This window comes from Lepidothrix coronata, unplaced genomic scaffold (assembly GCF_001604755.1).
Source record: "Lepidothrix coronata isolate B3197 unplaced genomic scaffold, Lepidothrix_coronata-1.0 Scaffold174, whole genome shotgun sequence".
In the NCBI taxonomy this organism is placed as follows: domain Eukaryota; kingdom Metazoa; phylum Chordata; class Aves; order Passeriformes; family Pipridae; genus Lepidothrix; species Lepidothrix coronata.
Window position 1 is genome coordinate 13,774 of NW_016690354.1, and position 15,695 is coordinate 29,468.

The window sequence follows — 15,695 nt, forward strand, 5'->3', positions numbered from 1 at the left end:
GATCCTAACCAAGTGGTTAGAAGAAGAGAGATTGAGGGGGCCTCCCAGTAAACAAAAGGCTGCTTTAAAGAGATCTGTTACACTTTGTACATACCAAAGGTCAGAAAACTGGCTGAAGTCACAACACAGGAGATGAAAATTATATATTTGGAGGAAACTTTCTGATTATAGGGTAGCTAAAGTATCAAACCAACCAACCTCCTAAGTCTACAGGACTGCTGCCATGAGAAACTTTAATTTGTACATACTCAAATCCTATGTTCAGTTTTGGGTCTTTCTTGATAAGACAGACATTGAGGTGCTGGATTGTGCTCAGAAAAGGGCAACGGAGCTGAGGAAGGGCTGGAGCACAAATGTGATGAGGTCTGGATGAGGGAGCTGGAGATGCTTAGTCTGGAGACAAGGAGGCTCAGGGGGGACTTTCTCCTTCTCTACGAGTCCCTGAAAGGAGGTTGTGGCCAGGTGGGGGTTGATCTGTTCTCCCAAGTGACAAGTGTCAGGAAAAGAGGAAATTACCTCAAGTTGTGCCAGGAAGAATCAGGAAAAATGTATTCACTGAAAGGGTGGTTAGGCATTGGAACAGGCTGCCCAGGGAAATGGGAGTCACCATCCCTGGAAGTGTTCAGAATATGTGTGGATGTGGCACTTGGGGAAATGGTTTACTGGTAGGCTTGACAGTGCTGCGTTAATGGTTGGACTCGATTACTTTAGAGGTCTTTTCCAACCTTAATGATTCTATGATTCTAATAGCTTCATCAAGGATGGTCTAATAAAACAGCATAGGCTTGAAGAGACATCAAAGGATCATCTGGTAGAGCCTCTGCTGGGAAAGGGAGCCTGAATGAGATTGTTGAGCACCCTGTCCTGTCATATAGCGAAAACTCCCAGTGATATGGACTCCACCATGTCCCTGGGGAGGTTCTTCCACTGAATAATGGTTCTCACTGTATAAAAAATATTTCTTATATGGAGAAGAAAATTCTCTTGGTGCAACTTGCCCCTGTGGCCCCTTGTCTCATCTACACTGCTCCTCGTGAAGAGAGAGATGCCATACATTTTTGTGGATGCCCTTTAAATACAGGGAACACTATGCTGAGGTCCCCCTGGGGAGAAGAGACACAGCTCCTTCAATCTTCCCTCTAAGGCAGTTTCTCCAGACCTGTGATTGCCTCCCTGGCCCTCCTTTGGACCCATCAAACAAGAGGATGAAAGGAGACAGTTTTAAGCTGCGCCAGGATAGGTTTAGGTTGGATATTGGAGGAATTTCCTCACAGAAAGAGTGATCAACCATTGGAAAGGACTGCCCAGGGAGGTAGTGGAGTCACTGAACCTGGAGGTGTTTAAGGAAAGACTGGACATGGCACTTAGCGTCATGGTTTAGTTGACAAGGTGGTGTTCAGTCATAGGTTGGAACTGATAATCTCAGAGGTCTTTTCCAACCTAACTGATTCTGCATTTCTGTGATTCAGCCCTTTCCCAAATCCTCTTGTCCTAAGGACGTGACCGAACTTTGGCCATCTCTGGCTACCTCTGGTGACACGGTGTCACAGACACAGCTGCTACCAGTGTCTCCTGTCATCTAACTAGACAGATGTTTGTCGGCCGGCTCCTCGGTGCCAGGGCCTCCTTCCCCTCTCCTCCAAGGAGACATGTTTAAAGGCACACACACTTCCATGCGTGTCTAATGCAACATCAAGTCACGTCACTGATACATATATATTTTATACTTTTATTTATATTGTTATATGGTCCTTATATGGTCTAAAATCCAGTACTAGCGAAAACAATGGGTATTCTGGAGGAAAGCTGCGGGGGCTGACTCCCCGGGCAGCGGCGCTGACTACGCTGGCCGGACCGCGGGCGCCATGCCCGCCCCGCGTTCCCAAGGCAACAGGAGGCTGCCTGACCATAGAGCGCGGCCTCCGGCCGGAAAGAGAGGGCGCGCCTCGCGGCCCGCTCTGTGGTTCCCCTTCCGGGTCGCTGTCCGGCGCCATGGCGGCGCACCTGAAGAAGCGAGTGTACGAGGAGTTCACCAAGGTGGTCCAGGTGGGTCTAGACGGGCCAGGCCGGCTCCGAGCTCTTCCATGCGGCGGGAGGTGCCGGCGGGTGATGCGGAGCTGCGGGGGAACCCGCCGGCTCAGCCCGGGGCCAAGCCTGGGAGCGCCGCCCGCCCGCTGTGCCTCGTAGGGGGGTGTTCCGAGTGGGGCTGGGGAGGAGCGGGGCGAGGCGGCTCCGAGTTTAGGGAGGCTAGAGCTGCCTGGAGGGGAGGGGGCTGCGGGAAGGGGACGGTGCTCCCTTTAGGAGCGAACTGGGGAGGGGCGCGACTGCTGCGGGAGAGACGCGGCTCCCCCCAGCCTGGGCCTGGGGAAGGAACTACAGCGAGTTCCTGGGCTGCTCCAGGCCGGTGGGCAGAGGATAAATCGTGTTTGCCCTGGGTTGGTTGTCTGGTGTTGGAAGCAGAAGGGTTTGTCCCAGGCTGGGGTGGGGAGAGGCCATGTGTCCCAGGGATGGGGGTACCCGGGCAGGACAGGAGCAGCCGCAGGGGTCTGAGCAGAGGTCTGAGGTTCCTTCCTGAGACAGATGAGGGAGAGGCCAGTGACTGCCATGGGACATGGGAGCTTCCTCAGGCTTCCCCGTATTCAGTCTGGGCAGGAGTGGGTCAGGATTTGCTGTTTCTGAGCCGTGTCCCTGTGTGCACAGCAGCAGCACGAGGACCTATCCACCAAGAAGCTGCGTCTGACCAAGCCCAGCAAATCGGCAGCACTCCATGTTGACCTGTGCAAAGCCACCTCGCCTGCAGATGCCCTGCAGTACCTGCTCCAGTTTGCCAGGAAGCCTGTGGAAGTGGAGAGCGTGGAAGGGGTTGTCAGGATCCTGCTGGAGCATTATTACAAGGTGGTGAAACTGGGAGCCAAGCATGCTTGCTTCTTCTGGTCTTCTTGTCTTGGTGTGGGATGTGGAACGGGGAATCTCAGGCTCCTGTATTGCTGACTGAGTTACCAGCTGGGCTGTTGGGTGCCCTGTGTGAGGAGACTGAGCAACTGCAGCACCTTACCCAAGTGATTTCTGATGACAAGGATATGGCAATGTTATCCCAGACCATGGCCTGTGTGGTTAGTCATAACTTGACAAAGGACAAAAGACATGTCAAGTTTTCCAGGGAGCCTGTCCAGAGCTGTTTCAGCTTTATCTGAATCCTTCCTGACTGATGTTTCTTTCCCATGCTCCTAATTCCCTCTAGCTGAAAACATTTTAGTTATTGCTTCTGCTGTGAAAAGGGACACTTTTAGAATCATGGAATGGCTTGGGTTAAAAGGACCTTAAAGATCATCCAGTTCCAATCCCCTGCCATGGGCAGGGACACCTTCCGCTAGACCAGGTTGCTCAGAGCCCCATCCAGCCTGGCCTTGAACACTTCCAGGGATGGGGCATTCACAGCTTCTCCTGGCAACCTGTTCCAGTGTCTCATCACCCTCACAGCAAAGAACCTCCTCCTAATATCTGGTCTAAACCTACTCTCTTTACATTTAAATCCATTCCCCTTTGTCCTGTCACTCCATGCCCTTGTGAAAAGTCTTTCTCCATCTTTCCTTTAGGCTCCCTTCAGGTACTGCAAGGCCATGATTAGGTCACCCCTAAATTGTCTCTTCCAGGCTGAACAATCCCAATTCTCTCAGTCTTTACTTGTAGGAGAGGTGCTCCAGTCCATGGGTAATAGATGATAAAATGAAAAACTTTTCAAGTGGTGTCGGGGGGAAAGGTGGGGGATAGTATATTGTGAACTGGTGTTGCTGTAAGTGATGGTGTGTCTTCAAACAGTGGCCTGAGGTGATCCTGAAAGTCCTTTCCTGATTTCTGAGGGTGATTGCGATGAAGGGTTTGAGGTACCTTCACTTACCAGTGTTTTGGTTGTGGAGACAGTGATCAAACCTGCAAAGTAAAAGGAGAGCTTTCACTGATTTCCTGCCCATGAGCCAGTAGGAGGAAAAATTGTCCACTGGAGTGGAGGGCTGCTTATAACTCAGTGTGGTAGTTTAGTCTGGGCCTTCCTTGGTGACCAGTTTGTAACCAAGGAAGTGCCCAGATTTACCCGGTATTCCCTACGGTTTTTACGTAAGCCAGGGTATAAGAAAAAAGGAGGAGAGGCCTTTACCCCTCTTTCCTTCCAGCGGCTTTGGAGGTGCAGGTTTCCCTGCTGTTGAGTCTGTTGGGTTGGGGAGTGAGGCCTGGTAAGGCCTGGCCGACCTTGGGAGGCGGAGGTTGCCAGCGGTCGTTCCAGCGTGACTTTCTGTTGTCCCAAGGAGAGTAGTAAGATATTCTTTTGCTAATTCCTTCAGTTGCTAGATCTCGGGCTATTGATCGTGTTTATTTTATTTTGGTTTTGTTCTTTTTTTTCCTTCCCCCTTCCCTTTCCCTTTTCCTTTTGATATTGTACATATATTTCAATTGTATATAAATGTAATATAAGTGTAAATATATTTATATATATTGTTTTAGCTGTCTCTCTCTTGTTTGGGTTCTCTTGGTTTTTTTTTCTCTTCTGCCTTGGTTTTGGGGGGGGAGCTCTTGTGGTGAGGTTTGGAGACTTGGCAGGGAGCCAGCTTCAAACCACCTCACTTGATTATAACACTGCAGACATTATTTGTAAGGCTATTAAAAGTGTCTTTATAAATGCCTTTCCTAAATCACTGATTTCATTTGTACTCATGAAGGGGCTTGTCCTTTAATGAAAAGAACATAATGGAGAACAAACACCAGATGTGTAAATAGCCCCACATTCCACATTCGTGGAAATCCACAAATCCTACCACTGATGTGAGCAGTCTGATGGCAGTACTTTTTAATCAAGCACATAACTTTGACCCTGAAAAGAGAAAATGCTTCTCAGGTCAGTTGAGAAAGGAGCTACTCCCATGGGTGTCATGTTTGACAACCCTTTAATTTAAGAAAACTTTAAGTTTTCAAACAGTATGAAGGTAATTTTGAGGAATTATGAGTAAAAGAATAATTTTGAAATGTACTGAAAGGTGCCATGCAAACATTCTGGCATGGTTAATTTTCTGTGAGGTGTGCTGTGGACATAGGGAGGAGGAAGTAGTCTGACAGTAAGATTGAGACCTTCGTGCTGAATTATGTGTTGGTTCTGCCCTTGTGTAGCGTTGTATGTTCTTCAAACATGTAAAATGAATAAGGGTATGTGTTGTTTCCTTCCAGGAGAATGATGCCTCAGTAAGATTGAAGATTGCATCCTTGCTGGGCTTGTTGTCTAAAACTGCAGGATTTTCCCCAGACTGCATTATGGATGATGCCATCAACACACTTCAAAATGAGAGTAAGTCTCCCTTTTCAGGTGGTGCTTGAGGTCAGGGCAGAATCGTGCTGTCAAAGCATTTGGGACAGTGGCAAGGCCTTACATCTGAGGTGTATGATATGAAATTGCTGCTCAGGGTATTTATTTTCTGCTTTTGGGAATGATAACAGACAAGTACATGTTCTGAGGAGAAGAAAAATGTTCCTTAGAACTGGCTGCTGTATATCTTTGTTCTAAGGGAATGCAAAGTTTGCTTTTGCATCTCTATGTGAGAGCTGTTGCTTCTGAAGTTCTCCTTTCTACGGGACTGTCTTGTTTGAAGAGGAATCCTGTTTGAAGAGGAGTTTTTTTGGTACCATGCTGCAGGCCAGCTCATCAGGTTGTATCAACATGACTGTAGCCAGCAGGTCAAGGGAGAGGATTATTCCTTTTAGCTCAGCACTGGTTAGGCCACATCTGCAATATTGTATCCACTTTTGGGCTTCTCGGTGCCAGATTAGCGTTGATAAAGTTGAGGGAGTTCAGCAGAACCGCCAAGGTGGTTGAAGACTGGAGTATGTGATGTGCAAGAAGAGCTGAGGGAGCTGGGCTTGTCCAGGTCTTGAAAGGAGAACGTTTCAGGATGACCTTCCAACCTGGGTCAGTCTGTGATCCTGTAGCTGGTAGGAGCTCAGTAAAGTGGTATTTAGCATTTCACTGTTTTGTTTTGCAGAGTCTCACCAAGTCCTTGCTCAGCTGCTAGACACCCTGTTAGTGATCGGCACAAAACTCCCTGAGAATCCATCTATCAGGATGAGGCTGGTAGAGGTAGCCTGCAAGGTAAGCAGGCTTTTCTTGTGGCCTCCAAGAAAAACTGCCTCAAGAAAAAAAGAAAAGTAGTCAGTATTTAAATTGTTCTCATTTTTCTCAACCAACTGTTGCAGTAACTGCTTTTTTTTACATTTTTTGACTGCTGGGGAACTTAGTGTGATAAATTGTTTCAGAGGGGTGAGAGAACAATAAGAATCCAGTTACATCTGCTCTTTGCTTTTTTTCCACAGCATCTGACAGATTCTTCTCATGGTGTAAGAAATAAGTGTCTTCAGTTAATTGGCTGTCTTGGACCAGTGGAAAAAGGCGTTGCAAAAGAAGCTGAAAGCCAGGCTGCCAAAGATGTCCAGAAGATAATAGGAGATCATTTTAATGACCAGGACCCTCGTGTTAGGACTGCAGCTATAAAAGCCATGGTAAGTGTTGCTGGTACAGTGGAAGAAACAGTTTGGAGTTGTATAAGGAAGCTGGTGGGGGATGCAAGCTAATCCAGAGGTCTGGGTTAGAGATTATTTAATTAACTTAGTAAAAGTCCATTGAGTGTATCAAAATTACCTGGAAAAATAAACTAGATCTCAAAATGCGAGAGTGATACAAGATCTCAAAGAGCATTTGAGTGATTCATAATAACTTTTCTATTTGTTGACTCTTTGAGTGTATGTAGGCTCTTTCTTTTAGTGATAAATCTGTATTTCTTGATTTAGCATTGATTTCCAGAACTACGATAAGCCACTAGTGCTCCAACATGCTGGTTATGACAAGAAACCTGTGTGATAAGTCCAGAAAGAATTTCGGTTTGTTGTTTTAAAACAACATTTACATTTTGCCCTGTGGTCACATTCATCAGTGTTCTCTAACTGTTCGTGAGGTTTACTGTTGTTTTGTGTGGGGACCCTTCAGAAGTTTTTAGCTTTGCAGAAATGCAAGCTAAGACCATGCATTTGAAAATGTTGCTTAACACAAGTTGCCTGTGAATGTGTGGGCATACAGAAGTTGCTCTATAAAGCAACTTCCTTAAAGCTTATAACAATATCCCACCTAAAGTGATGGTCAACAAGGGTATTTGAATTAATGATATTAAACTCCAAAGAAGGAAGAAGGATCTATTTGAAGAGATCAGATTGCACTTTAACCTGTGTGGGATCTCCCTCTGCTGGAGGTTACACTTACTCTTCACAGAATCATAGAATCTTTTAGATTAGAAAAGACCTCTGAGATCATTGAGTGCAACCCTTAATGCAGCACTGCAAAGTCCACCACTAAACCACGTCCCTAAAAGCCACATCTGCATGTCTTTGAAATCCCTTTGGGGTTGGCGACTCCGCTGCTGGCCAGGGCAGCCTCTTCCAGTGGTTGTCAACCCTTTCTGTGAAGAAATTTTTCCTAATACCCAATATAAACCTCCAATTTTTGTCAGTACAATTTTTTTAAAGTAATTTGCATGACTTTTATGATAGTGTTCAATCAGGTCCATAGCAAGATTTATGACCTTGAATTTATAATCATAGCACAGGGAAAACTGACTTTCTGTTGTCTGAAGCATGGAACATCCTGAGTGAATGCAGGGTCACTAACTACTTCTAGGATTCTTGATCGTAGTTTCCCTTGCTACTGTGTGTGGGTTTTTTTTTAAATTTTGTGTTGTACTTTGAAGAAGTGGATATAGAGATGAAAATGTTCCTTATTGACTGTGTTCAACCAAATATTATCCCTTTGTTTATAAGTCAGATTCATGATACTGCCTTATTCCAGAGAGAAGCAATGTTTAGTAGGACGTTTTTTGCTGTTCCTCTGGTTTGGTAATTGAAAGATTTACAAGGCATGAAAACCTTTGACAATGCTACTGTTGGATCCATGTTTCAGGAATGGGAATAAACTAATTATTTTGAGGATTCCTACCTCTGTTTTAGTTGTTGAATATGGCTAACTAACACTAAACAATTTTTTGACGGTTGAGAGAATGGACAGACAGTGTGTTTAGATAAATTGTATTTTCCTAATCAAAGTATGAATGGCTCTGAAGTTGAAAAAATTATACTGAAGTCAAGGATATTATGTAAAATAGTACTCCTGATAATGCCATAGTTTAATTATAGCAGCAATCAAGAAATGCAAGCAGCTAAGTTTACTCAAAGCAGAAAAAACAGTGGCGGAAATTTGGTCTTTGTCACTTAAACTTATAGTTATACTTTCTTATGGCTTTTTTTTCCCCCCGTAGCTGCAGCTTCATGAAAGGGGATTAAAACTACAGCAGGCTATTTACAGTCAGGTAAAACCTTGTATTACTTTGTATTTGTTTTGTGCTTGTTTGCATGTCTTTGTTTTTCAGTTCTGTGACAGTGTGCTTTGAGAGGAGGAGGGCACTGAGCAGAGGAGGATTATTTTGCACTTAGGTTGCTGATACTCCTTTTCCTATGACAGTGAAAATAAAAGTCTGTTTTGCATCCATTGTGCTTAAATGCACTAAAGCACTATATACTTTGGGGAGATAATCATGGGAAGGGCAAGGCATGATGTAATCATTACTGTCATTTGACAGTAATAGTCTTGAAGTCTTAAACAGTCTTGAAGTCTTAAACCCTTGTTCATTGGAGAGTACCCATGAAGCCTATATTTGTTATGTCAGTAAGGCTGTGCAGCTGCAGCCTGTATCAAATTAGTTCTGTTACAGACTGACATTTAATCCTCCCTGCACAGTACAGGCAATTCAGGAGTTCTCCAGCATGTGCCTGATTGACTTTATTAGTACTAATCTGCCTGATCGAACTTAGAAATACTAGGGAGTAGAAGGGAAGATTGAATTCATCCTGATTTTTAATCTGTCTTTAGTGGTTCATGGTAAGGGTGCTGACTGGACTGTGGGAAGTGAATGAAAGCTCAGGTGGAGACGTTTCAGGTGTACTGGACTGTGACTCTTCTTTCAGGCCTGCAAGCTGTTGGCAGATGATTATGAGCAAGTGCGTAGTGCAGCAGTTCAGCTAATTTGGGTCCTCAGTCAACTTTACCCTGAAAGGTATGTACTGCATGCAAAGTACTCAAAGTATTGGCAAAGTAATCACCCTAATCCTGAGAGTTTTGTGCTAGTTAGTCTGAGGAGTAGCTGTTAGGAAGCTGATTTGAACAAATTGCTGATGCCTGATAAGAGTGAAGTTTTGCTTCCTGGTATTTGTTGTATATCCATAAGAATTAGGCCATCTGGTATGGAATACAATGAACAAACTGGTTTTTGTTTCTCTCTGTTAGCATTGTCCCAATTCCTTCTTCTAATGAAGAAATTCGCTTGGTTGATGATGCCTTTGGAAAAATTTGTCACATGGTTAGTGATGGTTCCTGGGTTGTTAGAGTACAAGCTGCTAAGTTATTGGTAAGTTGCATTCTTTTCCTCACTAGCTGAGAGTAGTTCCTCTTTAACTTGCTTTACTTTTCGTATATATTTGAAAAGAAATGGGAGGATGTTTAAAAACTGTATAGGTAAATTTCTGGAGATGAAAGAAATGAGAGAGGTTGAGGAAACCCAAAAGTTTCTCAGCTGAACTAGACAGTGATTCTTTCCTTGAGGGTAGATGGTTGAGTATCAAAGAAAAAAACAAGCATGTGTCATAATTCCCTGCCCCTACTTCTCCACCACAGGACATGTAAACCAACTGAACTCAAGAAAAGCCATATTAACCTCAGTAGGCAAAGGTGATGTTCTGATTGTTTTAAGTACAGTTCTTTAGACTCTGATGTATAGTAGTGTCAGGCATTGCAGAAAACTGTTGGAATGAATGGGTAAGATTGGATGCTGTGTTGGGATAAGTCAGGAAATTAAATGGTGCAATTTAGAATGATCCTGTTTCTTCTTTTAATTTTTTTTTTTTTTCTGAAGGGTTCTATGCAACAAGTTAGCTCCCATTTCTTAGAGCAGACCCTTGACAAGAAGCTCATGTCAGATCTGAGGGTATGTAAATGTTTGTTTTTCTGTCTGTAGGTACTAAAATTGCACAAGAGGAATGTTAATGTTGAGTGTATTTGTTTACCTTGTCCTTGCCTCAGGGCTGCTGAGAGTTAATTGATGGTGACAGGTTTTCTTTTAAAGTCAGTGAAGCAATTGCTAGTTTTAGATTTCATTAGTATAGCATGTAATAAACAGCTCTAGGCTATCCAGGTTTTGCAACAGCTGAAAGGGAAACGTTTGTGGTTTTGTGATAGTCTTTGGGCTAAAAGCTTTCTTTATTGCGTATGGAAAGACCGTATCCTAGTTTTAGGAGCAAGCTGAGGAAACCTTCTGCAAGATCTGACCACTAGACCTGGATATTTCAAGAGACATGAGTAGCTAAAGGCTACTGAGCCCTATGAGCAAATTTTTTAGTAAAGCTCCTTCCTTAAGCAACATGCTTGAGGTTATTATTTTTTCTGTCTGCTAAAGAATGGTGAAGCTAGAGTTGCTAGTTTTGGTGGGCTGCTTTTTAAAGGCTGTTAAAAAAAGTGCTGCACAGCTTTATTTACAGTGTTGGGGGAAGGAGATGAACTAGCAAGCATGCTGAATGAATATCCCATTTTACACATTGCTGAACTCTGGATAGCACTGATAGTCATTAAAGTATTTAATTGCAGTTTAACAAGTTGAACTGCAAAGTGATAGCATTTTTGCAGATCAGTTATTGGCTTCTTAACTAGATGAACATTTGTTCTGACCCAATTTGGCTGTTTTTACAATGGATGTCTAAGAATATGTTGATTAAAATATATTCATTATTATCCTTTTCCAACATCAAAAGTACCAAGAGTTACTGGCAATTAGAAATAGTCATAGAAGAGAAAGTACTGCTTGCTTATCTTAGCATTTGCATGTCTTTCTATGTCTGCATCTATCCAGCTACCTCGATTTTTCAGATCCAGTAAAGCCATTTAATATTTTGTTTGGTCATCTTTTAAAGTTTACATGGTTGTAACTGAAAAACTTGTTTGGACAGAGGAAGCGCACTGCGCATGAACGAGCCAAGGAACTCTACAGCTCTGGCGAGTTTTCAAGTGGCAGAAAGTGGGGAGATGATGCTCCCAAAGAAGAAATCGATACAGGTGCTGTGAACTTGATTGAGTCAGGAGCTTGTGGGGCTTTTGTTCATGGCCTGGAGGATGAGATGTACGGTATGTGTTAACTTACTATGGAATAGCTAAAGGAGACTGTGCTGGCTAATAAGCTTCGGGTTTTAGTTGGGGGTTTTTTTGGTCAAAATAGATCACTTGACCATCGTGTCCAGGTTTTTTAGCAAATTGTGGACTTCAGGATAATGAACTAATAGACAGGTTTCATTTTGTCAGAGGTTTAACAGGCTAGGCTTCTTTTAGTCTCTGGTGCTATAAAAGGTTTTCTCTTGGCTCACTAGAATGCATTATTAAAAATCAGGGGCTGGATCTGTATGTTTTCAGGTACTTAAATTTCAGGTGAGATCTTGCTTACATTTCAAACCCTACCATGTTATTGGTAGGGTTTTTTGTAATAGAAATGCCTATGTCTTGAGGTCACATTTACCTGTTCCATAGGGCTGTTGTACTGGTCTCCTATTGTCTTCCTATGATGGACTTGAAGGCCATAGTCTCTTTCCAGTAGGTTATATCTGTTATTTTAAAGAGAATGAATTGTGAGTGTCAAACTGGAACACAGTCGTTCTTGAGCTTCTAGATTTGGCTGTGGCATTGACCAGGCTGATGGCCTCAGGAAAGTCTGAGTCTCTCAGCTCAAGTTTCCCATAGATGAAGTTTTATATTTCTTAAGGCTATTGACTGTGACTGGTATTTGCATAGAACCATGAAAACTTGAAGCTCTAATTGTTATTCCTGAATTTGCCTTTAATGTTACTGGAAGGATGAGGTTAAATTAGAAAGTACAAAACCACCATAATAAAAATATTGCTGTATATTGTGTTGTAAACGTTGGTTTATTGTTCCATGACTCCTACAAATAAAAGCATGTTTTCTTAATTGCTGAACTAAAGCTTGAAAGTGCAGCTTTGTTTTTTCCTGACTAACAGTGAAAAAACTTTCACCAGTTCAGTCCACTGACCTTTGAAACATTCTCCAGTTTCTTATGCCATAGGTCTTGTGGCAGTATGGTGCTGTTGAGGGACATGGATAAAAATGGACAGATGTGGACTATACACAGATCTTTGAATAATGTAGATATCTCCCTCCACTGCAGCATTTTTAAATACTGCTGAACTCTCCTTGACTTGCAATGCTACTTCATTTCTTGAATTCCATGTTGTAACTTAAATCTGAATTAGTATGTCAGCTTATGAGAGCAATATTGGCAAAATGTTTCTCTTCTCTTAATACCTTGGTCCTAATGCCCACGGAGACTCGTAGTTGTGACAAAAGCTTTGTTCCTGAGTAAGCAGGGGTCTTGCTGCATGTGCATTTTTTTGCTTAATCAGAATCTTGAGGAGTCAAACATGTTCTTTAAGAACAATAGGCCTAAGAGTTTTAAGTAAATGTTGTCAAGATGAGCTGATTTGATTTAAAAATAGAACTATTTTTAAAACAACATTTTAAGACATCAGATTAATTATCATTTTTATGATCCCACACATAAATGTTATGGAAGCTAAGGAGGATGGCTGTAGGAAAGAGAATCTCATATCTGCTTAAGCTTGTTATATTTGGGTATTCTTCAAATTCCTTCAATGTTTTACAGCATAAATATACTCTGGACGCTTTCTGATGCTTTTTTTACTTAAATTTGAGTAATTTTATTAGGTGACACCTTTTTCCTTTCTTTTGAGGAATCTGAAGTCACGAAGCAGAGGAATTTCATTCTGTTCACTGCCAAAATGTTGATTCTCTGGGGCTTTTCAGCAATTCATAAAGTGCTACATAGCAAGTTAAAAGTGCAGTGAAAGCTCCAAGCAATTAAAATGTCAGGAAGAATAAACCAACCAGAGTTTAATTAACTAAATGAGTTTGCTTAAGATACCGGGGTTAATGCTACACTTGCAAAACACACTGTGAGATACGTAATATTTATTGCTGGGTCGGAGACCTATTTTTCACCTGCAGGTCCCTGTTGCAGATGCTTACAACAGCAGCACAGGCTGTATTAGAGCTGAGACTTTCGATTTGAAGACTTGCCTGTGAAAAGGTCCCCAATATCATGGGTCCCTGCTTAGGCTCCATTGTCCTCAGCTTTTCTTTAAGATCTCTTGTCCTTAGCCTAATCCTTGAATAATAGAAGACCTGGCTGTTGGGTGTATGGCCTTTTAAACAGGACAGTTTTAATTAATTTACAATTAATTCCCTCCTTCTCATTTAATAGAGGTTCGAATTGCTGCGGTGGAAGCCCTCTGTATGTTGGCTCAGTCCTCACCTTCTTTTGCGGAGAAATGCCTGGATTTTCTGGTTGACATGTTTAACGATGAAATCGAGGAGGTGAGATTGCAGTCAATACACACAATGAGAAAAATTTCCCACAATATCACACTGCGGGAAGACCAGCTGGATACTGTGTTAGCTGTCTTGGAGGTAAGAAGTTCTAGAGGAGTGAAAACATTGCATTCCTGCTTGCTCTGAGGTGCTTAAATATGTACTCCTAATCAGTCCCTTCCTCCGAGAGCAAACCCACCTTTTTTGGGGGGTTTTTTTGCTCTTCTTTGAACAATCCCAACAGCTCCTAAACTCTAGTAACTTGTAATCCCCAGGACAACAGAATACTTGTGAATTAGATGAATTTTAGATAAAAACTCTTCCCTTGATTACTGTGCTGTTGCCTCACATGTGGTTCCTTCAGTCTTGTGTTGTAATTCAGCACTCTGCACCACTTCATGTTGAGTGCAACTTCATTTTCTTTCTGTTTCCTTTGCTCAGCTGTTTTGGCTGCACCTTTGTTTACCAAGAGATCTCTCTTCTGGCTGTTTCAGAGAGTTTGCTAGCGTGCTCTCCAGTGTAATTTTGGGTTTTCCCAACCAGCATCCTCCTAGTTTGTGCTCAGCCAGGATTCAGGGAACAGTATGAGTCAGCTGCTGTTCCTGGTTGATGAGGTTGATCCAGAAAGAGAGATTTTGGCTGTATAAATGGTGGTGTGTTACACTGCTTCCCCTCAGACCTGATTTATTTGCTGAGCTCTAGCCTCTGAGGCATGTTTTCTTGAATCTGCTGCATGTGGTAGGCAAGTTTCTCCTTCTTTTGGGAAGTGTCCTAGGTTTGGGCAGTGCTGCAAATCCACTGTTTGTCTCTTCAGATGCTGTCTGCTTGGTCCAGGGCAGTAGTGGCTTCTTTCAGTTGTGCCCCAGGAAGAAGTAAACTAACTAAACATATTTTATCATTCTGTAACAAATGCTGTGGAACATGATCTGATTTTGCAAACACAGCAATGAGCTTTAGGTGCTTCACATTTTTATGTTATTTACATTTGTTTAAGCTGGGGACATGTGCATCAAGGTATAAAAATGTGCTGATTAGACTGGGTTCTTCTGTGCTGACTTATTATGTATGATAAATTCTACATGTATTATGGTGTATATTGTCTTAATTATTATCAGGTATTAGGATAGATCAAGTCAAGGGAATTATTAACATTTTAATGGATTTGTCTGATTCTGAAAGGTGCTTGCTCACTTTCTGTAAAATCCATCTTCTAGTACCAAAATAAAGGATGTGGAAAATGGTATTGACTTTGGTGCCTAAATTTGTTCAAATAGTATAAATATGGAACAGTTTGGTGCAGGGGTAACTTCTGTTTTCAGCCCACTGCTTTGACTTTGTCTGAATAACTCTGCCAGCTACTCCTTGTCTTTCTGACCAGACTTTGGATTTTGCTTTCCCTGTTGTCCTTGATCTCAGTTTCTTGAGCTGTGCTCATCTCTGTCCCTTCATGGTCTTCTGCTTCATTTGTCTCTAATTCCCTTCCAATGGGCTGTATTAGTGGTCTGGAGTATTTTATGTCCATGGTCATTTCATTCCAGTTCCTAGAAATTGTCTTCTCTTTGATCATAGTCTGTCTTCAACCTAGGAGAGGCTGAGCAACCCTTCTGGGTTTTCCCCCTTTGATCATTTGTGTGTGTTGGCCATCATTTAAGAGCCTTTGCAAGAGGATTGCTCTTTCTTCTTTTGTGTAAGACAGTGATGAATGAGCTGTTGATACTTAGCAAATTATAATGTAAAAAAAATAAAATCCACCATTGAAAAGCATCCAGTTCTTGTATCCTATTAAATTTTCACATTGTGTCCAGCAGTACCATGCAAATGTTGATAGCAAGGAAGTACAATGCGTGGATATGCAATGTCAATATGGTTCTTGGCTGAAGGAATGTAATTAATTAAGGTGGAGTTCAGCCACAGCAATCCTAAAAATATTCTAGTCTGTCCAGCCATTGACATATCCTCAACACTTACTCACAGCCCCTGGAGGCTGGTGACTGGCTTAAAGGCTTGTGGAATTGAGCTCCCTGTGTTGAACAATTAAAGGCTTCTCTGAAGACGATAAAACAATCTTTGGTGATTGTTTTGCTGCGTTACCTTACCTTTGCAGCTTCCTTTTCTGTTACTCTCTATTCCTAAGGGTACAACATCACCCAAACTGAATAGTGATTTTTGCTCT

The 15,695-nt window shown here is 42.5% G+C and overlaps 1 protein-coding gene across 2 annotated transcripts in view; it reads left to right on the forward strand.

Moving 5' to 3' along the window:
• The first annotated feature begins 1,938 nt into the window (after positions 1–1,938).
• The window catches only part of INTS4 (integrator complex subunit 4), a 32,438-nt gene continuing 18,681 nt past the window's right edge, over positions 1,939–15,695 (forward strand). Inside the window, exons 1-11 of one of the 2 annotated variants that reach the window (XM_017830157.1) lie at positions 1,939–2,046; positions 2,701–2,895; positions 5,215–5,332; positions 6,024–6,130; positions 6,352–6,537; positions 8,340–8,390; positions 9,046–9,134; positions 9,365–9,485; positions 9,990–10,061; positions 11,077–11,251; positions 13,416–13,621. In XM_017830157.1, coding sequence (XP_017685646.1) covers positions 1,993–2,046; positions 2,701–2,895; positions 5,215–5,332; positions 6,024–6,130; positions 6,352–6,537; positions 8,340–8,390; positions 9,046–9,134; positions 9,365–9,485; positions 9,990–10,061; positions 11,077–11,251; positions 13,416–13,621 — 1,374 coding nt within the window. In that variant the 5' untranslated portion in view covers positions 1,939–1,992. The remainder of the gene's footprint in view (positions 2,047–2,700; positions 2,896–5,214; positions 5,333–6,023; positions 6,131–6,351; positions 6,538–8,339; positions 8,391–9,045; positions 9,135–9,364; positions 9,486–9,989; positions 10,062–11,076; positions 11,252–13,415; positions 13,622–15,695) is intronic. The other variant, XM_017830158.1, reaches the window with a different exon arrangement.